The sequence below is a fragment of the Manduca sexta genome, chromosome 19 (assembly GCF_014839805.1).
Source record: "Manduca sexta isolate Smith_Timp_Sample1 chromosome 19, JHU_Msex_v1.0, whole genome shotgun sequence".
NCBI classification, from domain to species: domain Eukaryota; kingdom Metazoa; phylum Arthropoda; class Insecta; order Lepidoptera; family Sphingidae; genus Manduca; species Manduca sexta.
In genome coordinates this window covers 8,239,635-8,266,676 of record NC_051133.1, presented here as the reverse complement: position 1 = coordinate 8,266,676, position 27,042 = coordinate 8,239,635, and the positions used below count along the sequence as shown (strand labels likewise).

The 27,042-nt window shown below is 34.8% G+C and overlaps 2 protein-coding genes across 2 annotated transcripts in view; one reads left to right on the top strand and one right to left on the bottom strand.

The window, feature by feature from the left end:
* The window catches only part of LOC115442691 (endoribonuclease Dicer), a 47,594-nt gene extending 42,021 nt beyond the window's left edge, over positions 1–5,573 (bottom strand). The window contains exons 1-6 of the mRNA XM_037440382.1: positions 5,256–5,573; positions 4,863–4,951; positions 4,294–4,421; positions 2,204–2,317; positions 1,920–2,097; positions 377–500 (exon numbers count right to left, since the gene is read on the bottom strand). Coding sequence (XP_037296279.1) covers positions 377–500; positions 1,920–2,097; positions 2,204–2,317; positions 4,294–4,421; positions 4,863–4,938 — 620 coding nt within the window. The 5' untranslated portion in view covers positions 4,939–4,951; positions 5,256–5,573. The remainder of the gene's footprint in view (positions 1–376; positions 501–1,919; positions 2,098–2,203; positions 2,318–4,293; positions 4,422–4,862; positions 4,952–5,255) is intronic.
* Positions 5,574–7,700: 2,127 nt separating this feature from the next.
* Positions 7,701–18,671, top strand: LOC115442668 (PRADC1-like protein). The gene is made up of 5 exons (XM_030167787.2): positions 7,701–7,947; positions 8,829–8,965; positions 14,424–14,539; positions 14,759–14,884; positions 15,082–18,671. The coding sequence occupies exons 1-5, from the start codon at positions 7,863–7,865 to the stop codon at positions 15,251–15,253; spliced, it is 636 nt and encodes a 211-aa protein (XP_030023647.2). The 5' UTR covers positions 7,701–7,862; the 3' UTR covers positions 15,254–18,671.
* The last annotated feature ends 8,371 nt before the right edge of the window (positions 18,672–27,042 follow it).

The following is a 27,042-nucleotide window of genomic DNA, read 5'->3' as shown; positions in this document are numbered from 1 at the left end:
CCTCTAACTTATTACTAACATTATCATGCTTTCAAATCAATGTACGTACAATAATAGTACCTAATAAATGCTATGTAAGTTATTGAAAAAATACATTTTTAATAATCTGTCAAACTTGCCTTCATTCGACTCAGTCCTAATAAGCATTGGCAACTTATTTAGGAGGTATGGAATACGCTTCTTAAGGGTTCTGTCACCATAATAATTTTTAACCCTTGGCAATTTAGCAGCGCATACCGACCTCGCTCCGTACTTATGCGATATCTAAATTACAAATCAGATACATCTCGAGATGTGAAACTACACTTTGCGGGTAGATTAACGCAAACTAAATTTGAAAATAAAATAATACATATAATGTAGATAATTTAGTTACCTTAAAACTTCGCCGAGTTCGTTGACAGTTGCAATAGAAGCATGAAATGTAGTTTCAAGTACGCGAAGTGTGGTCTCCACTTTGCCTATTGATACATTCGCATTCAATAATGTTGCTGTCAACCCTAAAAATCATAATTCATAAAGACATATATCAATATGTAGCGACCATGACGCACATAATTTCACGTATAATTAGAAATACATCAGACCAAAAATCATCTCGTGTCTCATTTCATCTTGCCATAAACTTATGGCAAAGTGGTGACCCCGATGGGGAATGCTGATGATTATAACAACTTTGAGTGCTGCGTCGATAGTTTCTGCGATCTCGTTGAATTGTACTTAGTTCCAACTGCATTTCTACTAACTGTGCTAATATGCATTGCATTGTGCCATTGTCTGTTTTGTTTTCGTTTTCGCTTACAGCTGACACCTCCGTAATTTTCAAATTTGTCAATATCTTGTCAGCGATCTGACTCATCTTGTTGGTATCTATGTCCTCTGTCACTGCTAGGACTGTAGTCACTGATGGTGGTAAAAGCCTCAACCACAGAAGTCTGATGGTTTCATTGCCGATTTTTCCTTTACTCAAGACTTGCATTTGCGTAGAAGATGTGACGGCATTTGATCGCCGAGGTCCATTTCAGACAATATTTTTTGAAGTTGACGTGGATCTGATTCCTCGTAGCAATCGATTAGGGGTTCTTTGATGGCCTTATACTTCTCTGTTGACGACGGGCAGGTAACGAGGTCACTAACCTGCAGTATTTCTTCTTTTGCTAGTTTAGCTATAACGGTATATTACTTGTAGTCGTCCCCTTGTTTCTGTGGTGCAACTATAGCTTCTAGTTGCGTAAACCATAATCTGGGTTGATCCCTCCAAAACTTCGGAATACGGGATAAAATGGTGGTGCTTAGCTGCTATCTCCAAAGTTTCTTACTGGCTGCTGGTTGACTTGCAAGTTGACTGTGCCTTGTTCTCTATTTTCTTGTTACAAAGTAAATTGTAGTGCGAGAGTAGATAAATTAACAGCTCGGCGAGATTGGGTGCGTAAGCGTCGTGGCCTCGAGAATGCTTTGGCGGAATTTCTCAAAGGCACGTCGGGATCACCACTTTTCCATAAGTTTATGGCAAGATGAAGTGAGACACGAGATGATTTTGAGTCTGATTTATTTTATGAATAAATGGTACTTAAGATGTTAATATATCGATTGCAACCCAAATCCAAGCGTGTTGTAAAAGAATGTCGATATGGGCTTGGAAAAACTTATTCTGTTAAAAGTAGCGATAGAATAGTGCGGCATAACACTTAATACGTGTTTTATATAGCCGATGCGCGAACACCTGTCGTGTTAACCGCACGCTCGTAGCGCTCATTTTGACGCAGTCGGCGAGTGAAGCTGAATTGGTATTCGGACTTCATTCGGACATGAGAGCGGGACAGAACACACATGAATAGTGATTAATTGTTTTAGCACGGCACTTAACACCTATCATAAAGTTAAAGACAAACAAAATTTTAAATAAATTAAAAAAATACCCAAAACTCGAGGTTGCTTGTCCGTTGGACAATCCTCAAAATGCTTCATCACCAGCCTCATCGGATGATCTTCAACGGCGTGGTGACATTCATCAAAAATCAAAAGGTTTATATCTTCAATTTTTATATACACATGTGTGAGCATGTCGAGTAAGATTTGACACGTCATAACAAGCACCTACAAAAATAAATTTTAGTTTAATTGCATTATTTATATATGAAGTACTTTCTACATAATTATTTTACGTAAACGCAACTGATGTCACAGCGTCCTCTATCATTACCTGGTGTGAAATTAATTCCTCTTCCCATTTCGCTTTATTCCAATAGTCGACGTTATTTTCACTGCTATAGGACCCAACTTCGCCAACGGGACACAAGTTTTCAATAAACTTTTTCTACAAAAATAATTTGTGTTACAGCATTTTTCATTGGAAAGATTTGATGACTAGTGCCTTACGCAGAAGAGTACAGTAGATATTTATTACGATATTATCAGGAGTATCACATTTTCATCATGTACATACAGGAAAGTACATAAGGTAGTATCTGTTATTGTATGTTGTATAATGTGTATTGTTCAATTGCTATTCCATTGCTGCAAAAAGTCGAAGTGGACGACCTCCCTAAGTGGCTTCCGCGCCAATTTTGTACTATCTATTGTTGTGAATATTCTCGCAAACATTATTTCCAAGAATTTTGGTTAGTGAGAAAACATCCTATACTTATTATGTTCAAGGGAAACGTCACTGAGTCCATTTTCACTAAACGTGGCGCAGGAGTAATGAGCAGGCGATGCCAGGCGGCATAGGCTAGCCGTGGGTTCTATTCCAAATCTGAGACGAAATATTATGTTTGTGTACAAATATGATTCTTGGATGTATTGAATTGATATCTACATTTACTTAACACTGGAGATGTTTCAGTGCCGATATGCCGATGGTGCCGAACCTATGCTCGAAAAAGAATACAGTGTCAGTCGCATCACTCACTCGCCTCATTACAGTCTACACCACGTGTCCATCCTTTAGTCAATAAAAACAATAGGTGAGGTGCTACTCTTAACTAACCTACAGTTAGTGACGTGCAGACTTGCAGTAACGTTCAGGACGGCCGTAAACATTGAAGGTAGATGTAACAGTGACACTAGTACAAACTTGTTATCATAAACAAGTGTTAAGTATCTCTGTCTTTTTCTCTCATGCAATAACAACGGTAGCCGCTATCGCTTCGTGATTCATTGTACACGGGAGCGCTCATTATACGGTGAACTTAATGTATACATACGTTTGTTTAGTTATTTATGTTTTTAGGTATATTTAGATGGCATGGTTTTAAGGCATATTTTTAGGATTTTGAACAATTTTGAAGATACGGATTTATATTGTGAGGTCCATATAGAGTTCTTTAAGTGCACATTTTGGCATACTACGATGATTTTAATCAATATTTAGGACCTTAACTCTTTAGATAACTATTATTCGATACTACTTTGTAGTATTTATTACAGTGTGCCACTAGAAAATTAGGTGTTCTATTTTGTAATACAACGATTAGAAACATCCGGCTAAAGAACAAAACGATCTTTTCCAATACAAATAACCATTCGGATTTCGAACAAAAAAAAAACAATCATTTACATAGATATTTATTCCGGTCAATGTAGTGGCGTAATTGATTGCTTTTGTAATTAGATCATCAAATGTAATTGTAATCAAAAAAGTAATCGATTACCAATTAGGATCACAAATGTAATTTTTAATCCAATTACAAATTACAAATTGTATTGTAATCGTCAATCGAATTTTGGGATTAGTTTTAGCGAGTAATTTCTGATTGTAATCCCAAAATACATTTTGTAATGTACCAAGAAAGGGATGCGCCACTTAGGCGCGACGTTATACGACAACGATGCAAGCGTAAGAACGAGATAGCGAGATATTCCTACTACGTGCTCAACCCCAATACACAATTTTAAAAAGGAATTGCTAACTTCATGGAAAGGGTTTAGTTTTTTTTTAAAGTGCGATTGTTTATATTTTGTTTCAAAAATAAATTATATTTATGATTAATTTATATTGTCACCATGTTACATATAAAATACATACTTTTTTATTAACTGGAATTACCATATTAACTAAGAGGTAGCTAACCAGGGCAACAACACAATTTTTTTTTTAATAAATACAATGATTTTATTCAACAACAATCCACACCTTTTCTTATCTTGTGTTTCAAGTATTAGTTTAAATCCTAATATATGTCTATCCTAAAAATTAAGCTTAATAACACTAAACCAACAGAGGCAGAAAAAACAAATGCATGATAAAAAGAGTAAAGTATACTGCCAAACTTTTTTTTCTTGTTGTCTTACCTGTTGTATGACCAGCGGGACTGTGTTGACAATAAAAAATGTCCGCTTTCCACCCTTACCCCAAGGCTTCTGTAAATCATCTCGAAATTTCTTTATAAGTTCACATGCTATGAATGTTTTCCCAGACCCTGAAAATAATAATTTTGTTAAAATATTCTGATTATTTATAGTGTATTTTTTAACATTAGGTAATGATCGCCGTTGTTAACAACACACAGTTCCAAGCTTTTCTTAATCATTTATAATTTCTACAACTGTCTCTTGAGATTTAATGAATAAGAAATATGACTATTATATATTGGACTACCATTCTACTTACTCTAGACATCAATCTTGCACAACCAATGCGTCAGATTCAAGATGCTCTAGTCTTACATTAAATAGATTTTAACTTGAAGAAATTATTCACATAATTAATACATGTTTTTAAAGTTGACTACATTTGAAATAATGTGTAATTTTTTTTAATTTTATCAACAACAAAGCAATGTATGAGATTTGAACTATTAGTCTGCATATTAATGTTTATAAACATACATGACACAAAAAAATAATAAATGTATTCAAACCTGTAGGCAAATGTATTATGGTGTTCTTCTTTGTTGCAATATCGTGCAACAATACTTGATATGGTCTCGCCTTCATTGTGTATGAGCATCTGAGAAAGAAAATTCATTGCATCCAGTAGTTGTTGAATTATTTTAACAATACATGTGTGGACTTATTTTTCAAACATACATAAGGCAATATTTGAAGCTATTTGCATGCTATTTACTGCCTTATTTGCCTAAATACACATTTATATGGACTATTATAGAATTTCAATTTATTGCATCAACTTACTTATCGGTATTTTCTTGTGTTCTTTTAAAAATATTTTACAGATACTTTAATTATATCAAATAGTAGGTATAGAATACCAATAACACTATACTGTTAAGAAAAATACGAAAATAGCTTACCCATGAATTTTTTTTGGAATCAATCTATATTATTATTGAATAACAAGTGCCTAAACTACACTAAAATACATAAAATGATTATTTGATAACTTCGAGATTCACGACCGGTCTCGACAAGTTACCACAAGTTTCTTTGCAAATTCAACAAATTTCGCATCAAATAGCGATAGTGACAACTATGTGTCAAGACAATACAAGCACTACTGCTGTAAATCGACAGAACAATACACTTATAATTATCAATCAGTACCACCAGAGACCAATAAACTACTGAGTACCACTGTTCTATTTCCGAGCACTAGCAAGTACTAGAAGTCTTGTTTTGGGATGTCATGGAATAAAAATATTTTCACATATAATGTACCCTAAACTTGATCTGTTGAAAGTACAAATTATAGCTTTAATTATATACTTATTAGAGACTATATTATTTAATATGTGATATCATTGATTTTAACTTATAATTCTGTTGTGATTAGTATGTAAAATATAATATTTTATTAATACGTATCTCCCAAATTTCCGTTAATTGTTGGGGAATTTTATTACTTTACCACACTTGTGTTTATAAAAAAAACGTCCTGACATCTATGGTTCGTTGTACGCAGTTACTTTTAAAATAAATATTTTTTTAAGTTAATCTTAAAGCTACGGAGCCCAAAATAAAATTAATCCTGATGATTTACAAATTTCTTTTTATTCATTGGTGCAGGCGCCACTAATTTAATCTATGTGTAAATTATAAAATGATATTTCTTTAACTTATTTCATACTCAATGCACATTCCGTTCATGAGTTTTTAAGGTAAATTCCGCGACCAGAAATAAGGATCATTGTACGTGACTTGAAATAACAATACGAAATAGCAAATAATCCAGACCATAAACAAAATTAATGCAATTAGGTCACGATTTAGCAAGTATCTGAATCTTTAGGACGACTATTAAGCTATATACTTGAAATAAAAAACTTTTTAATATCGAAAATAAATTGCAGAATTTTTTATTTACGGCGCAATGGGTTCCTTTTGAAATGACATTTATGATGTCTCCGCATATACTTTATAAGTAACTACTTCTTATCATTCATTCAGTCTTTATGATTACGATCGGACGAATTCATGCGTTGCGTTCGGAAGTATAACGACTCGATGTTAAGCCTCGGACACAACGGTTGCGTGAAGCCTATCGATTACGCTATGGTCCAATCTGGGAATATTGACATTATGAGCTATGTGCAAAGTGCGTGTTAGGGGTATAGTTAAGCTTACATAGTGGCGTTTCAGTGTATGATGTGTCAGTATGACTGACTCGGTGGCGTAGTTGTAAGTGTACACGGTACAAGTACGACTGCCGCGCTGAGGTCCTGCGTTCGAATCCCGGGTTCGGGCCAAAATAACTGTGACTGGGTTTTTCCATTTTAATAATTACTCAGTCGCAGCTCGGAGTCAGGAAGTTGGCGGTGTGATACCTCCGTGCCTCGGAAAGCACGTAAAGCCGTTGGTCCTGTGCCTGATCTCTCTCCGGTCATGTCGGATTGCCGTCTCACCGAACTATGGAAGTGAAGGAACAGAGAGTGCACCTGTGTATTGCGCACACACTTGTACACTATAATATATCCTGCGTACCTGGCGGATCTCCGTTGAGATTGGCCGCCGTGGCTGAAATTCGCAAAGCGATCGCAGAGCAAGCTCTAACAGAAATTTACAACATATTTGTTTCAATTTATAAGTATGATAGTCTATCAAAATGATTTCACATATTCGTACAATTTGTTTTGTTTTTGAACAACCATCATAATTATTGTTGTGTTATGAATTGCAAAAGTAACGATAAAAGTCTGTCTATATTTTATGTTTTTCTTACAGCGTTATATAAAACATAAATAAATAAAAAATTAAATTATTTAATTGTTGATGGATCGTCGGTAGCAGTGGTCTCTAAAACCTCGCGATAAAATTTGTAGTATCCATTTTATTGGACGTAGGCGTGAATGCCAACGGCAAAGAGTTTTTGTCTAGGCCCCCAGGATTCTTAGACGACTATTATGAACTTTAAGGCAAATCTCCCTTTCTCCCAAGTGCACAATGCATTTAAAAATGGGGCACAAGGTTTTTTTATGTAATATTAATTAGTAGATTTTAGAATCCCTACAAAATATTGTAAGACCGTTCTCTTTTGTCGATCAAATTTTAATGTGGATAGACCAATGCTATCGATAATAAACTAATATAGTTCTGAAACTGCGGAGTTAATTGGCAACATTTGTAAAGTATCGGTCTATAGTTTCAAACATTTTCAATATTGATGGAATCAAAATAATTTATACTTAGCATTTTGCGGGTTCAACTAAATAATTTCATTTCATATAGATTCTCTCTTACTTGACCGTTTACACCATTTAAGGGTTGCCTTTCTGTACATCTGGTAATACTGATACTAATTTTGACAGTTGATAATTAGAATTCGGATAATGAATCTGAGGTTTGATCTGAGTCTTTGGATCTGAGGAATAATGACACACTGTCAAAATATAATTGTTAGAAAAACTATTCTCTGAGTTCGCGAATGTGTATGAAAGCTTAAAACTATTATCTAATATTTTACCATGAGGTTAGCTTGTATTGAAAATAATATGATAAAATTATATTTGTGCTTTATATTTGTTTTGATATCTCCGGTATCACCTGGAGGTAAGTATTTTCTATCAAACTCTGTTGTTAGGTGTAAACATGCGTTTTAAAGTTTTATTTTATTTGTCTAAAGTCAGCTTTATGTCTATAGTTGCGCCAAATCTCTCTAAGTACCCTTGGATTTGCAATGAATTTTTTATAACATTTATTTGGTTGCACCTCATTTGTCAGACTAGATATGATTCTAATTGGTTCGGTATGGTTTTCGATTACAATTTCGTTACTGTAATTGAGTGCTAACGTAATTTATAGGAAATAATTTAAAGAAATCGAACCCCAAATTGTAAAATGTTTACAAAGTTTAACATTAATAATTTATTTCTGCCACTTGCCAGTCATTGTTGCGGAATGTGAATTAGCAATCCGAGGTGCTGTCTTTGAGTTTCCGTCCTAAATGATAATATAGTACTGGGTGTAGCTCTGTACAGACAGTAGATACCTTTGTAAAAATAATGCTTAGAAAATACCATATTTAAACAAAGATATTAGTAAAGGCGAGAATTGTTTTGCAAGTTTTCTGGCTAATCTAAACCTGGGTTAATGACCAATCTTTTAATAAATCAAATATTATTTTGATCCTTTTTGTATTGTAAGAAGCCAAAATAACATATGAAGGGTTTATATATTATTATACATGAATATTTTATATGTATTTTCTACTATTTGTCACATTTTGATGTTGCATGTCTTAATAACTGATGTTGGAATATAATTATTTTCAACGAAACCTTTTGTATTTGTATTGCCATTTTTTTGTTAACCGTTTCCCACACATAATTAAATGTTGATTACAATAGATATGCAAGCATGTGTATTGCTTATAATAACTATTAAATTGTTGTAGCCAGTTTATAAATTTTTTATACCTTTTTTATTTTCAGCTAATGATCTACATTTTTATGATGGTGCTTCCCCAGCTGACATTATAGCTGGTGATGTGTTTTTTGAGATATTAGATCCCCCAGAACTCAGATATTCATATAGAATAAGACCTGCAAAAGATTTTGGAGCTCCCTTCGTAAGTCAAGTCTAATATAAGAAATATTGTTGTCAATAGATTTTTAATATATATGTCCATAACAATTAGCAATGCAAAAGTTGAACATTTTTGTATGTTTCTTACAACCGAAAATGGATATGGCTGAATGGATTTGTGTTGTAATAAATAAAATACGATTTGTAATAATAATTGTTAGTTATAATATAAAAAGACAGTTACAAAGGAAGAAGAAATTTTGACAGGCAATAGCATGAAGTTTGGTTCCACAAGGTTTATGTCTACATTCCAATATCCTCCCTTAGACATAATCCCATTTTTGAAGAACAATAATCAAGCTTCAGCTGCGGAGTGCCTTTGGTCAGTGCATCAGCGACCATCTCGCTCGTTTGGACATACTTAATAACAATCTTCTTCAAACGCACTTTATCACGAACAAAGTGATGCCGTATGTCTATATGCTTGGTCCTGGAACGATAGTTGACTGTACCTGCAAGATTAATGGCACTTTGATTATCACACAATATAGTTATAGGTTCACTGACTAATTGTGGCCAAAATTCTTCTTGCATCTGTTTAAGCCACATTGCCTCTTGAGTGCAGCTTGAAAGAGACATATATTCAGCTTCGGTCGTAGACAGCGCTACCGTCGGTTGACGACGTGAGTTCCATGTGATTGCGGCACCTTGATGAATAAAAATATAGCCGGTACATGATCTTCGCTGTATTTCGTCGCTACACCAGTCTGCGTCGCAAAACCATGTATTCCTTTATCATCTTTCTTATAGGTTAATGTATAATTCACTGTCAACTTCAAATATCGCAATATTCTTTTCAACGCCATCCAATGCTGCATCTTTGGCTTTGAATTAAATTTGCTGAGTATATTTACAGAATAGGATATGTCAGGTCGTGTACTCTGTGATAGATATAACAGAGACCCAATAAGCTCCTGATATAGATGTGAATCCACAATTGAATCCCCATTCTCATCATCGTTGCTAAACTTTGTTTTGGGATCAATTGGTGTTCTAACAGTTTTACAATTTGACATTCCATATTTACTCAATATATCCTCTATATACCTTTTCTGATCTACACATAAAATTCCATTAGTTCTATCTCTATGTATATGCAAACCAAGACAATACTTCAGTTCACCCAAGTCTTTCATCTCAAACTTTGAAGATAAATGATTCTTGATATAATTTTTAGTCTCCAGGCGACTTGTTAACAAAATTATATCATCTACATAAACTGCTACGAAAGTTATATCTTCATTTCTTATTTTGTAGTAAATACAAGGATCAAGTAGTGATTGTTTCAGACCAATTTCTTTTAGAGTTTTATCTAATTTTTGGTTCCATTGTCTGCTGGCTTGCTTCAGCCCGTAAAGTGATTTTTTCAACAAACATACCTGTTTATTATTTACTTCGAAGTTCGGAGGTTGAACCATGTATATATTTTCTTCTATATCACCCTGTAGGAAGGCAGATACGGCATCCATTTGATCTATATCTAAATTATATTTCACTGCTAATGATAGCAGGTATCTCAAGGATGAGTATCTAATTACCGGTGAGTATACCTCATTGTAATCATATCCTTTTCTTTGGGAACAACCTTTAATTACCAATCTGGCTTTATACTTTGCTATTTCACCAATCTCATTCCTTTTTGTTTTGAAAACCCACTTACATGATATTGCTTTCTTTCCAGGTGGTAAATCACATAAAACCCAAGTGTTATTTTTCTCTAATGATTTGAATTCTTCCTCCATGGCCTTTTTCCATTGATTGGATTCTGGACTAGATAAGGCTTCATCCACTGTCAATGGATCTGAATTCGATGCCATACTTGCATATCTTGTTTCATCGTCTTCTTCATCCTCTTCATTATTATACCTTAAGCGTCCTGTCCTGGGCCTTAGATTTACAAATTTCTCTGGAGAATCAAATGAGCAATCGGTGCTTGGTTCATATGTTGGGTCATGATCCACCGAATTAAAACTTTCACACAAAATTGAATTAGAATCATCCTCAGTCGAGTTCGCGGGAGTGCCAGGAGTCAGTGCGTTTTCAGTAATTTCAGCAGTCACATCTAATGGCACAGGTATTTGTAACGGAGTATTAGTCTTAAATTCAGGTGATAATACTTTGTTACCTTCCTGACCATCTTCAAAGAATATGACATTCCTGCTCTTGGTAACTCTCTGAGTATGCGGATCCATTAATCTATACCCTTTGGTATTTTCACAATACCCAAGAAATATCATTTCGGTGGATTTCGAATCCCACTTCAGCCTTTTCTCCTTCGGCACGTGCACCATGGCTTTACAGCCAAAAATCTCAGATGAGAAATATTTGGTTTCAAACCTGTCAATTTCTCCAGTGGTGTCACATAGTTAAGGACGCGAGTCGGTGAACGGTTAATTACATGAGCAGCAGTCTCCATCGCTTCTGCCCAAAACTTTTAGATAATCCAGCATCCTCCAGCATACATTTGGCACGCTCGACCAGTGTGCGGTTCATTCGTTCCGCCAGCCCATTCTGTTCCGGTGTATACGGTGCTGTAGTCTGATGCTTGATACCATAGCCTGATAAAAATTTTGACATTTCATTATTCATGTATTCTAAACCATTATCAGTTCTAAGAACTTTTATTTTACAATCTAACTGATTTTCCATTTCTGTTTTGTATACTTTAAAAAACCTCTGATATATTTGTTTTATTTTTCAGAAAATAAACATTCACCTTTCTTGAAAAATCATCAATGAAAGTTATACAATATCTAGCTCCACCCATAGAAGGAACTTCCATAGGTCCACACAAATCTGAATGTACAATTTGCAGTGCCTTAGTTGCCCTTGAACCGGCATTACAGAAAGGAAATTTGGTTTGCTTACCTTTCACACAGGGAATACAATTTTTATTTATGTCTTTGTTATCTAATAACTTCACCCCTTCAGTACATAATGGCAATCTCCTAACATCATTATAATTTAAATGTCCCATTCTTCTATGCCAAGTATTCAAACTATTTTCTTCAGAGCTTGCAACAAATGCATTACCATCATATGTATTCAATTTATACATGTTGTTTACAAGCTTGGCAGTAGCAACTAACTTCTGTTGTTTACTGAATATTTCACAGCCAGTTTTGTTAAATATAACCTTACAACCATTATTTACGAGCTGACTTACCGACAACAAATTAGTATTTAATTGGGGGACATACAAAAATGTCTTTGACCTGTACACGGTTAATGTTACCATCTTTACTCTCGAATTCCAGATCAACACTACCCATATACTGTACAGTGATAGATGCATTATTGGCTACCGTTATACTTTGTATCGGAGGTGCCCGGATATTATACATTCCAACAGAGACATTTGTCATGTGCAGCGATGCACCAGAGTCCACAAACCAAGTTGTTTTGCTTATTTTACCTTGAGTTGCAGAAAATACGGCTGCAAAACCTTTCTCGTCATTACTTTTCCTTTTTTCTCGTTTACAGAATTTACTGATATGACCATATTGATTACAGTTATAGCAACGGGGACCAGGCGATTTGGTACTTTTCGAAGTCTTGGGGATATATTTATTTTGCTTTGTGTAAAGAACTGATACGTTAGTATCCTTTACTTCTTGTAGTAACTTTGTTTTGATAGAATCAGTGTTTATCTTTACACCCGAGCTCTCAAGCCCCATGATCATAGGTTTGTATTTCTCCGGCAAACCCGCCAACATTAAAGTACCCAGCCATTCGTCATCTACGCTAAAACCAATATTACGTAACTTGTGTGCGGTGGTTACTATTTTATTTACGTACTCTTCTATACTTGCACAACTTTCTAAAGTCGTATTCACCAAGTCTCGAAGTAACCCAACTTTTCGTGTCAAACCTGAATCCTCAAATGCATTTTGTAAATTTTGCCATACCTCTTTAGCCGTCGTCGCATTTTGCACGTGGATATAATTTATTGGATCCAGTAACAAAATTATTTTCGACTTTGCCTTAAGATCGGTCTTCGGATTTACTGCAGAGCATTTTTCGGTAGGTTCTATACAATCCCACAAGTCTTCGTGCTGCAAATACGTTTGTACTGCAAATTTCCACGTATTGTAATTTTTCTCTTCCTAACAGTTTGTCTATATGCACATGAGACAAAGACGTAGCCATTTTGTTACAAAAATTTTATTTGTAACACCTAAAAATCAGAAATGACTCGCGAACTAACTTAACTGATTACTACCGGAATCACTATTATTATTATATTACTTTATGAGACATTCTGGGCCCATAACCTGTTGTAATAAATAAAATACGATTTGTAATAATAATTGTTAGTTATAATATAAAAAGACAGTTACAAAGGAAGAAGAAATTTTGACAGGCAATAGCATGAAGTTTGGTTCCACAAGGTTTATGTCTACATTCCAATAATTTGGTTGAATTTGAATGTCCTGGATTAAATTAATATAGGCTCGTTTTTATTCTAGGAATTCTCTTTTATGCAAATGAAATCATTAGTTAAATGAATTAAAAAAGTTGTTTAGAGTCTAGTTGCATACATAATATAATGTATAGTCAACACTTTAACAATTGCTTGATTAAATGTCATCATTGAGTTTATAATTATAATTTTGTATTAATAACATTGTTCGATGCATGTACTACCTACTTCTACAAAAATTTATTATCTTTAATCAACAACATACCTATTCACTTGTCATTATAAAATTATCTAGCACTTTAAGATATACATTTCATACAATATGTCAAATATGAATATTCAATAATTAAAATTATTTTGTAGGACTATACTGCCGCGGTAAGCTCAAAAGCTGTATCTCAAAAGAAATCAAAATCTTGATTTTTGTGTCGTCACATACCTTAAAGAAATACCCTTCCAATGAACTTATCTAAATAACTGTAGTTTGTTTAGAACTTGTAAAAATAAACCTTAAAAGAGTTTCTCTATCTCAGGTTTATATACAAAACTATATTCACAAAACTTCGATTATCTTGATATAAGGTTTCCCTGACATACCGCTTTTGTGCTTAGCACGGCAGAGTAGTATGTGACAATATCCTCATTATTAAATAACCTGGTCAAATTTTCTACCCTCAGTAAGTATAAATATCTTATGATGTCAGCAGTGTGTGCAGCAGTGCAGCATTTGTGGAGACATACAACTGTGTAGAACTTAAGAACTTTAAGCAAAGTGAATATATAATACTCATATTACACTGGCTTCTATTTGCGTCTCTGCTGGCATGAAAAGATTTTTCCAGGATAAATATTTTCCTAGGATAAAAAGTAGTTTGAAGTACTCAGGAGTAAAGTAGCTTCGTATTAGTGAAAAAAAGTCAAAGTCGGTTTAGTAGTTCCTCAGATTATCACTTTCAAACAAACAAACTCTTCAGTGTTGTATATTGGTATAGACAAGTTGCGTTTGTTATTGTTTCAGAATGAAAGTCTGTTTTTTGAAAATGCACGCCTAGTCCCAACTATACCTTTACACAGTTGCTCAGATATTGTAAACCAAGAAGAAATTTTTGGGCACATTGCACTTTCGGAGAGAGGGTATGTGTTTTTTTTAAGTATATTTATTTTTGTTTTATACAGCATAGTATTCTGCATTGGCTGTGAAATTTACAAGGGAAAATATAGAATATGTAACTGTAGCAGATGTCTTGATAAATAACAATAAAGATGATTGGGTGGTACAGAAGCTTTGTTGAGCGAAACCGACTTGCACTATTCCAGAATTTTTGTATTAATTAATATCCTTTCGCATTACAGGGAATGCTCATTTGTGTTTAAGACTGCTAAAGCGCAGCAAGCTGGAGCAAGAGCTGTGATTATAACTGAATCAATTGACAAATGGGATGAATCTTTAGACCATCTCATAGAAATGGTGGATGACAGGTAACTGACGCAAATGAATTAATCATAATAACGACATACTACCCTTCAGTATAGAAAAAATCTAAGTTATAGAAAAGTTCCAATGAATTTGTTTTCTTTAGTGTTTCCATTTAACTTAAATTCGTTATGGCAACACTGAATAAACTTAAGAACTATAAACACCATATGCTATAAACACCATTTATTATACTTTACAGGATGGAGTTAGATGTAAATATACCAGCAGCTTTTCTACTTGGTCGGAGTGGTTATACAATACTTCGTACTTTGAAGAGTTTGAAGAGAAGCCATGCAGTCATCAACTTTCCAATCAATATGACGCATGTACCAATGAGTAAAATGAATCAGCCCCCGTGGGTAGCTTGGTAAATTAATTATAAAAATCCGAACACAAAATATTGTACCCAGTGCTGGCCTTAGGAACCCTGCGCCCTCGGTCGGAAAACAATTTCAGTATTTGCATTTTCTCGCAATATTGAATTTTAAAAATACCTTTGAAATTATTTTGATATTAGATTCTGTTAATCTGTCATAGTGAATATATATATCTAACCCAAACAGCTGTGGCGCCACTAAAAGATCTGAGATGTGTTTTAACCGCCAGGCGCTTATAGTCAACGTTCTACCGCTACTTCTACGGCCGGTACTGATTGTATCCTACCGAAATAATATAGATTTAGTACATTTTAACACTACAACAGCGCGCAGAAACTCGGTCGTCAGGTGCGGTATTGTGGAACACCTATACTGCCACTCATCATTGCTTAAGGCGTAGGGCGTGAAGCCAAAAGAGAATATCCAAATTATGGTATTAAATTAAATCTTTTTCCTAAGGCAAGCTCTGGAGGCCGTGTTCAAGTTACAGGGGCGAATCCATGTCTTTACCTATACAATGCTCAAAGTTGACCTCCTATTAGAACGCCCTTAGTTGCAAAAAGACAGAAATTATCCCCTTAGACGCAATAGGACCATCTGATATTTATTTCCGTAATCAGAAATCAAATATATTATATTTATAACTCTCATATTGTCTTTTATACAAGACAGCACCAAATTTGTAAAACGTGGTATGCACCATGTCCACCTTTCACATCAGCTGTTGTCATGTTTACTGGTGCTTTTCTTCTTATTGCCGAATATATTTAACATACTGTAACAGATGCTTAATACAAACAGTTTATCAAGTGTATGTGGCTGTCACCACAGTTGTACATTTAACCAAATAGTGACGTTCCATTAAAGTATAGTTGATATGAAAAGTACAAATGTGTGTAGCTTTTATGACATTAAGCAATATTAAACTTTAGTAATGTATGACATATTTACAATGTATATACATGTTATATTATTTATGCCTGTAATTTATATTAATGCCTTATTCGCAATCACTTATTGACGTCGATTGAATGTTCTTTGGGGTAAGTTATTTATATGTCCAAACATACTTTAATTACCAACAATCGACATAAATAGTGATACGAATATGGTTTAACTCAACAAATTTACTTTTGTTATTTATACGTGAGCAGAATGAGTTACCACTGACGCGCAGCGGTGGAAAATTATACACATAATGAGACATAATGTATGGATTTAAATGTTAATTATTGCAAAAATATCCAAACCGTCAGTTAATATAAGAAGGGACAGAAGCAACATAGAAGTAAAAATAAAAAAGCAAAATAGAAATTAAAATAAAAAGATTCTTCTGTTATAAAACAGTTATGTTTAACATGTAGCCTAGCATTTTGTTAGAGCGCTGAGGCTGGGCGAAGTGATAATTGCACTTACCTCGTGAAAATAAAAATAAATACTTAGTGCCAGAGAGCATGGGTCTGAGAGGAATAACTTGCCTTACTCACAACTTGCTATTAAGTTAGTTTACGCTACATTTCTAGTTCTTTGCTCCCACACCACGCTAATATATTTGTATAAAATACAATAGATTTAAAAAAAAAACCGATAGATCATTTTAATAGTGCGACATGAACATGTTGGCGGCTCGGTAATTTGCAATGATTTACATTTAGGGTGCCTCCACTACAGATGCGCGAGATAGCAAAAATGGCGCGCTAGGTACTTAAAGTCCACAATAGTATCGTTACATTTCCCCAGTCTCCATTAAGAAGGTAGCGCGGTTCATTAAGAAGGGCTAAAAGCAAAACGTTACACTGTTTAATAATTCATTACACATTCTTTAAAATAAATTTATTTATTTTCAACAAAAACTTACATTACAGATAGCAAACTTACAGTAAATATTTTCAGTTTTAAAATGCATTATAGCAAATAAAAAAGAAGTAAGTAGTCGGTAATAGTCGGTGTATTGAACAATGGTACCCAAAGTAAAATTTATTTTGTGTTATGCGTATCAACCCTTAGAACGTGATTTGTGGTTCGCTATCTAATTGCAACTCTACATATAACAAAACAAGGGAAATTAAGGATTCTAGTATAAATTATAATATTATTAATTTATAATATAAAACCTCATTAGATATATATATGTATAGCATAACTTAGCTACTTTGTACATCTTAGCTATCTTGCACATCTTAGGGCCAATCTCACCTTTGAGTAGGATCTTAAGTAATGATTTAAAATACTGATCTATTTAATAAACAAAATATTTGCTGTTATTTAAACATCTGCGGTCAGTGAAATTGGCGCTGTTGAATACATTTATCAACTTAAATTAAAAAATGTGGCGTAACCGCCACCAGGGTCAGACTCTCAAGTAGAGCTATTGGAATGTGTTTACAGAAAAGCGACGATGTTAAGCTGTTGACTTAAACTTGAGAGCGTTGAAGTTGACATCGCAATTGAGAGCGAAACAGCCACCATATAATTATCACAGAGGTATAAACTATAGAGAAATAAATATCTTATTGTTATTAATGACTCAAAAACCACGACTCGTAAATCGATCTATATTAGATTTTTGTAATCCAGAGAGCAATGCGTCAGTCACGTGGTATTCTCTCAACCAATCCCAATAAAACGACACGGAGTAATGTGTTTTTTTGTAACATTCTAAGCACACAGATTTGGATCTATACAGTCCTTGTATATCTTTGGGGAAAACGCACTCAAGGGCCTGTTACACCATATCCAAGTAAACGTTAATCATCGCCTATAATATAGGGTGATTCAAAACTGAAGCTCCCAAATAAATGGTAACCAAAGAAATGCTTTCAGCATTAACCTCAAAGGTTAATTAGCATTTTACAATGTTCAAGTATATGTTATATATGTGTTATATTATAACATATACTTGAAAATTGTGAAACAGGCCCTTAGGAGGCCCGCATAAGCTATTCATTAATTGTACATGATTATCCATTTTAAGTATAATAATGTTTTCACTGTTTTTATCGCATACAGCACAGACATACATGATGTATATGTGAGAAAGAGTAAGCCCGTGATTTATATAAGTAAGTATACATTAAATGTTCTCTATGTTTATGTTGGAGATAAACATTTAGCTATAATTGTTATTGACTGTATCGTTTTTGTCAACTAGTCTGTGTTTATATTTATAAATGTCTTTAAATATAATGCAAATAAACGTGAGAAAAATTAATTAATTAAATAATAACCGGTGTTTAGGCATCTGTATGTATAAATATATGATATTCGCAGCGTTTTAATTATTTAAATTTGAAGAAGTATCAATTTTGTGTCGATTTAATTTGCGTGTGGTTAAGTCGAAGTTCGAGCGGTGCTGAAGTGGGGATCTCATAAAGTTGTTAAAACTATTTCAATAAATTTTGCTCCATATTGTCGCAAGTGTTTTTTGTTGCTACAAAACCGTCTGCTACTCTTTAGTAAGCGCAATATTTTGTATAATAGTGCGCCTCGGCAAACTTGGAAAAACTTACTCGAAATGTCGGATTTTGTAGATAATGAAATCTTCTCGTTTCCAAGCCACATATTCATTTAGTATAACACACATGACAAATACGAAATCAATCACATGCAGTGCGCTCATCACCCTAAAACTGAGCATGTCCACCGCCACCACAAACCCAAAGTATCAATGTCCAATAATTACTTCTAACAGGAATACAACAGAGCCTGCTATGTTGCTTAGCGGCAGAAGTAGTCATTTCGGTGGTGTACTTATTGGCGTACCAAGGGGAGGAGGGCAGGGGAGGATAATTGCTCATTTGATTCGACGTAATTGCCAACTTTTGTAGGTGATGTAAAGGGTTGAATTGTTAGGACTTTCTATATGGAACTTCCGCTTTGCCTCACTTGGATTTAAATTCGACATTGCCTGATAGATGAAACCTGGGTATGCCCATGATGGTGAAGCTGAATCTGAATTTACCGATATTATATTCGACACTTTTCATTTTTCTACCGCAGCCTTACTAAATATTTTTGTTACGGGTAAAAAATACGTTTTGATCATTAACGTCTTAGTTTTAAAACGTAGATAACGAAAATATAAAGGTTTATTTATTTTAATAAAAGTATTTGTACATTGACTGAATGTTTTTATCCTAATAAGTTTAGTATACAGTTAGAGCGCACTTTTTTTTTAACTTTAAATGGAATATTTGAAGTCATGTGGGTCATTTACATATACTCAATGGGCCGTATACAAAAGCTTAATGGGCGCTGGTTGAGTATATCTGTTCAAGTGATATCTCTCGTAAAGTATCTAATTATTATAATCACAGTCATAGAGGAGTGGATCGCAGTACCTTGTAATTAAAATTTTTGTGTGGTGTCACTGTTTATGGGCGGTCGCGTCGCTTTACCATCAGACATACACTTTCAATCATCCAATTGCAATAAAATCCAGCACGGCCTAGCGGGTGAAAAGTTTGCTGCAACAAAATGTTGTGGCTCGTGATACGTTAACATGGCTTGATCAAATAAAGTTATAATGGCGGATCTTTGGATAGCTCAAAACTCTAAAGCAAAATTTTAATAGATTTTTTTTAATGACATTTGGTTGCCTAAATATTGCAGTTTTCAAAGGCCTTTCGCCGTGGTAAACAATACCAAAAAGGAATCATTGGAAACTGATTAAATATTATAAATTTAAACAGATTTCTTATAACCTGAATGCTAAACAATTCTATAATTGATTTCGTCTTAAATAAGAACTACGCTTCAGAAACTTTGACAAGTGACCAGTCTGTGGACAGGTAGCAAGAAATTCAAAATATGAAGACTTAAAATCTAGATCCAGCCAAACAAAAAAAAATGGAATTGGAATTGGAACATCTAGATCTGGAGCATTCTTGCCTGGCAAAATATCTATACTTACAATAGTAATAAGCAGCTCGGCCAAATTTTACTCACCCCTATGGAGGTTAGAATGGTAATTCTTGGCGAGTACCTACTTTCCACTGGTAAGTCCTGTTGTCTAGATAGCTAAGCCTTAAGGTCATATGGAGCAAACCATTACTTTTCCGTGATAACTCGTTATATTTCAACAATCGTATTTCAAACCTTAACAAAAAAATCCAGGGACTCGAGGCAGCTTCATTTCCAAAAGGCCTTCGAGACTCGAGTCCCATGAAAAATGAGAGCAACAAAAATAAGTATTATACGAATACCTATTTTGGCAATGTATTCCTATACATTGATTTAAATAATACTGAAGTCTCTACTTAGACAGTTTAAAGATAAAGCATTATTTTCAGCTGAAGCCAATTTTGTCTAAACCACACGTAAGTTAAGACGGTAGTGACAGCAACTATGACTGAACCAAACAGACATTAAGTTACATTGTGTTAAGTGTGGTCTCTGAAGTTATCAGAAGTTTTTGATTTACACAATATACTTACTTACATGTATATTGTGTATATGCTATACATAATAATAATAATATCAACCTTGTATTATATACTATCAAACTGCTAGGCACGGCCTCCTCTATTACTAAAAGCGATTAAGTAGGCCTTATTCGAGGAATGGAGGCATAACACCGCAAACTTATTTACTACGAATTGCGACTGAGTAATTTTTAAGATGGAAAATCCCAGTCACATTTATTTTTCGCTCGACCCGGGATTCGAACCCAGTACCACAGCGACATAGTCGTACTCATACCGTATGCGCATTACAACTACGCCACCAAGGCAGTCAAGACTTGTAAAGTATCGTTAGCTTTAACGTAATAACTGAGAAGTCTTTTATTAGGATTGTGAGCGAATGTGAAGTGTGCCATCTCGTACTAGACCAGCGTGGTAAGACCTAGAACCCTCTAAGTAGAGGAAGCCCATGCTCAGCAGTGGTCACTATATAATACATAGATTGTAATTTGCCATTATTACTCAATTAATCAGAAGGTACCGTTGCGAAGTATTAATAATATGCGCTTCCGTAGAAATACCTTTACAAGACATTTATCGCGGAAGGTACTACGCGACGGTAGTATCGTATCGCCCCTTTGCGCCGTGTTACTGCGGCGCCGAGCGTATCAAACATTCAAAGGTATCGACGTTCTACAGCCATTTTGTCGCGGACTCCACTTGTTGGTGAGAAACGGTACATTAATTTTATTATAATATTCCTGAAGGGGAAAAAATATATTGTGAAATTATTTGAATATTGTATGTATGCGGGAAATGTACACTCCACATGATTTATGTGGTGAAACTTGACGTAGGTGTGTTAAGTTTTTAAACTCTGTGAGTTTTTAGAAAACACTTGAAAGATTTTTTTTATACGAGCACGGGAAAGTGGCTCGTCTCTATGACTATATAACCATGGTAAGTGGAGTGGGGTCCAACAGAATGTCGACTGACGAGAGATGAACCCCTCGGCAGTCGACCCAAATATACCAGCCTGTTGGAACCAGATACCAAATACAGAGGCTGATTTTGGAATGCGACACACTTATGTGGGCTATTATGGTGGGTCTTAACATCTAGTGTACGATGGTACCCGGTCGGATATAATATTATATTTCATACCACCAGCAAAGATAATTTACGTACTATGATACGTGATATGCTATTGAAGCAGACGTTATGAGTGCCTACCTTACCGTGTATGATAATTGTGGTTGTGGGCATCGGCTATATTAGGAGCATAGACTTGTTTCTCCACAGCGAAGCAGTTGCTACCATGGATACATTGAATGTACCTACATTTAACGAGAATGTCATATTTTCCTCGTAGCATCAAGAGAACAATATGAAGGGAAGTTTAAAGCCAAAACTTAGCCGCAGGTGCATGTGAGAAATATACTTAACAAGACAAATGCTTTGTACAGAAGGTCCATGTAATAGGCATCGATGAATTTTCCTTTAAGCGTTAGCGTGGCGAACTACGTCTCTGACAAGTTTTATATCTTTATATATAGTAATCCCATTAATATGTACAATAATCATAGGTATTTTCCTCGATTGTGTAGACAGAAAAAAGTAGACAGGAGTGGAGTGAAAATAGATCCAACCCCGATCATTTTGCGTGTGTTATTCTTATCGTAAAGTACATAATTATACTGTAGTTGCCCTAAGAAAACAAACTCAGATCCTTACGGTCACATTATTCACATTTCATACTAGCCAAATACCCTAGCACTGAACTAATGTAGATTATTAATAAAGTTAACTTTTTACTTACCTCAGATTCGTCTATGCTAAACTTGACTTTAATCATTTTATAGGCGAATTACCTGTCCGATAAAGCTTATCGATTCATAGAAATAAAGGCAATAGCGAACGGTACACGTGTGGAAGCAAAACTGTTTTTGGTTTTTGCATTACCAAAGAAGTAAATTTTTAACGGTAAGTTTTTTCAAACTGGACGGGCCGTACGCGTTCGTGACAGAAATATTCTTGCGTGTTCAATGTTCATAGCTGGAATAAAAAGTACAACAACCGAGTGAAAAGTATTGTTAGAGGCGTTATCAAAGTAGAACGAACGTTTGCGCTTAATGTCGGTACAGTCACCTTTTACCTGAGCGTAATTGTGATACGTGTTCGTTGTTAATTATTATTTAAATAAAAAAATCTACATACTCTGTGGTGTGAGCGTGACTAACGTTGTTATATTTAGAACAAGCAGGTGGCAAAGGACGACATTTGCATAGATTATTGTTATAAGTTAGAAGTTTTTAATGCGTAAATTAATGTTGGAATTATATGCACACATAAACTAAGTATTTTACATCCAAATGAGTAGAGTCGCAATAGTGTAGCCCTAATTCGCTGAGTTTATTTTTATCCTGTGATGTAATCGGGGTGAGTCTATTGCCATATCGGACGAGGGCCTATTCAATTTACAATTGGAATACATAATCCAATTAAGTATGTTTAATTTAAAAGTGTTTTTGCTAAGCAAAAAATATAACGCACACAAATTTTAATTTTTCGACATACGAATTGAACTCAGAGCCACTCAGTTTACATCCCCTGTGTGCTTGATCTGACTGACGATATTACAGAAAATAATAATGGAATGGAATAAAACAAGACAAAATATTGCTTTAGTGAGAAAATGATGTGCCCCATACTTATAAGACTTGTAGTACTTCTCGATCACTAGGGATTTATTTACTTAATCATATCATATGTATAGGTGGGGTGATCAAAGCTATGTACGTAAGCTTGCGTGGGTCACTTGATGGTTCCTATGGGCTATGAATACTCGCAAACTAGAGCATTCGGGGATGCATTGTTTATCTTAGGGCCAGTTTTGAAAGCTTCCATTTTATGTTGTTTTTTGGTAACCTTATCACACTATTCTAGATAAAGCTACAGATTCATATTGCCGACAAATTGGTTACAAGTAATAATGTTTATCTTTTAAAATAAATAATATACTTCGCAGCGTTTATTAGCACAAAAGGATTTAAAACACATTTCACACGGCTAAACAATGAAACAGGCAAGCCATAACTTCTTTGAGAAATAAAATTCTTTTCTATGTTTTATAAAGGTATTCAAAGAAACGTCCAAGGATACACTTACTTGGTAGTTGAATTGTTAATGAACAATTGATTGTCGATGGTGGGAAGTCGAACATATGAGCCTATAAAAGTTGTTCGTTGCCTATCGATCGTGAATAACTCGTAGTTCTGACGTCAAGATAAAATGGTTAACTAGAAACTAGGCATTTTTAGGTTATTATCTTTTTTGCGTGGTTTTTATAATTCATTATAGAAGGAGTACTAACGGCAGGTGATGAAGTAACTTAGTAAATCTTAGGTAATTAAATACATATTTGCAATTTTTATCCTCTTTAAAATTATTTTCTACGATTGTTGATGTGTAAATTTTCTACGTTCAATTCACTTTCTACAGAGCAATCTTTTCAAGTCTTTCAAACATAAAACATTGTGTTATTAAATTCTGTGTCCTACCTGTTATATAAATATTGCATAACTTATAATACCTTTTGTTGACATTGAACCTTCAGAAGATAGCTTAAATTATGAAGCTCGATAGGAATACTTGTTACGAAATTTCAATATCATTTGGAAATTTTGGTTTGTTATTATTTAGGTTGTCGGCTACATAGATTTACTGAGCAACATGATAACTATACAGTTTAATGTCTTTGATTATAACAAATCAAAATTAATGATTATAAGTGACTTCATTTTAAAACACTTCTAAATACAGTAACTGCAGCGTGGCTGCACTACAAGACTACACGGGTGACAGTTTATTGCCACTAGACCAATTATAGTGTAAGTCAATGAGCTCTAAACATGCGTATTTCTTTCAAATAACCCTTTTTCTTAGTCTTCAGTCGTTAATGAGCCGCGGCACGCTATGCGGGCTCATTGCGTATGCGCATCACTATCGGCTAATTTGAATAGATGCGCCTGAACAGTCCCGAACAAAGGATAATCAACAGGAAGCGATAAACGAACCAGTTTTGAAGGAAACGCCATCACATCCAATGTAACCGTGTACTATTGTTGCATAAATTCATATGCTCTGATAAATTTGTATTGGAAGTCATTTAAGTATATCATTTTTCAGTTTAGACAGATCTACAATCTATACGTGAACGTTCGGATTGGAAAGTAAAATAGCTATAATTATAATTATTTATAAAAAGGTAGATACACTAAATTTATTAAATAATTAGAAACCCCTTAAGCATATTGTCGATGTTCAGTAATAATTTCGTAACTCTGTCAGCTGTACACAGGACCCCAGACTACATAAAGAGGATGTTATTATGAGTCTTATTGGTTTTGCCTACACCCGTCTGAATTTCTAGTATTCGTCCTTCTATTATGTATAAATAAATTGAACCCCCACCTACATCACAACTATACTAAAGCCTTGAAGTTTTCGTTGTAGGACTTAATTTGAAGCCATCAAATACTTAGTAACTATCGATATTACGTAGAGACAGGTGATCGATTGGGAAGTGCTCATGTGAGGAACCCTAATGTTTGGATTTCTATGGGTTATGCAAGAAATCAGGTCTATAGAGACTATTATTACCAGCTTATGGCCTATTATTTAGTTCCTATTTACCTTTTTTATCAATTTGCCTATTACTGTTAACTGGTGAACGTAGCCATCCTATGTAACTGCCAACCATCGTAGTCTTGAACAGTTTGCTGCCATCCGCTAACCTATTTCTCAAATGTACTGGTTATGTGAACATGTAACATTGTAATATTCAAATCCTGTTAAAATGGTCTAAAATCCAGATTCATAATTTAAAATTGATTTTTGATAAAACACTTTACTAAATTATTGTTGTAAAACCTCGATATGAAATAAAGTTAAATAAATGATTACCTATGTAAAAGTGTGACACTATTAATGCTAAATCAGTCCATTTTCAACGAAAAGATGCTAGTTGGTTAGTCTCCCGTTGTTGTACACGTTAAGAGCGATTTTCGGAATTCGGGGGCTTCTTTAGCTTCTGCTTAGTGAGACGGGTCAGCTCCGTGCAGCTAGCTTAATGCAATCGGATATCCCGGGATGTTTCGTATGCGCTGAAGAAGGCCAGCGCGGGTTTAGTCAATATGCAGGTTAAGGGTACCTATGTACACTGTTGTTAGGGCCTCGGTCCAATGCTCGCACGGGTGATGCTATGCTCCTGAACGTCGACATTGGCTTGTAAGCCGGTGAAAACAACATAACCGTTCCACTCAACCCCAGATAAAGGGAGCGAAACGCGTGTTTTCCCCGGGAAATACAATAGAGTAAAATAGAAAAATAAAGACAAATCTAATGTACTTATCCTATATGTTAGATAGAGCTTATAAGTAGAGACTTTTTCATTGCCTTAATACAAAATTGAAATGGGTATTTGTCAGTCAGATTTAGTTACACGTAAAATGACATACGGAAATAAATCTATACTATTATATAAAGCTGAAGAGTTTGTTTGTTTGTTTGTTTGTTTGTTTGTTTGTTTGTTTGTTTGTTTGAACGCGCTAATCTCAGGAACTACCGGTCCAAACCGAAAAATTCTTTTTGCGTTGGATAGCCCTTTGTTCGTGGAGTGCTATAGGCTATATATCATCACGCTATACCCAATAGGAGCGGAGCAGTAATGGCTAATCTCAGGAACTACCGATTCAAACTGAAAAATTATTTTTGCGTTGGATAGCTCTTTGTTCGTGGAGTGCTATAGGCTATATATCATCACGCTATACCCAATAGGAGCGGAGCAGTAATAGCTAATCTCAGGAACTACCGGTCCAAACTGAAAAAATCTTTTTGCGTTGGATAGCCCTTTGTTCGTGGAGTGCTATAGGCTATATATCATCACGCTATACCCAATAGGAGCAGAGCAGTAATGGTTCATCTCAGGAAATACCGATCCAAACTGAAAAAATCTTTTTGCGTTGGATAGCCCTTTGTTCGTGGAGTGCTATAGGCTATATATCATCACGCTATATTCAATAGGAGCGGAGCAGTAATGGCTAATCTCAGGAACTACCGATTCGAACTGAAAAATTCTTTTTGTGTTGAATGGTCCTTTGTTTGTGGAGTGCTCAAAGTCATATATCATCACGCTATGACCAATAGGAGCGGAGCAGTAATGGCTAATCTCAGGAACTACCGGTTTGAACTGAAAAAATCTTTTTGTGTTGGATAGCCCTTTGTTCCTGGAGTGCTATAGGTTATATATCATCACGCTACGACCAATAGGAGCGAAGCAGTAATGGCTAATCTCAGGAACTACCGGTTTGAACTGAAAAA

Bases quoted from the DNA above. Each gene is read 5' to 3' on its own strand.
- LOC115442668 (XM_030167787.2), top strand. From the start codon at position 7,863: ATGAGGTTAGCTTGTATTGAAAATAATATGATAAAATTATATTTGTGC. The intron at 7,948-8,828 runs GTAAGTATTTTC...TTTTATTTTCAG, and splicing joins ATCTCCGGTATCACCTGGAG to CTAATGATCTACATTTTTAT. The intron at 8,966-14,423 runs GTAAGTCAAGTC...TTATTGTTTCAG, and splicing joins AAGATTTTGGAGCTCCCTTC to AATGAAAGTCTGTTTTTTGA.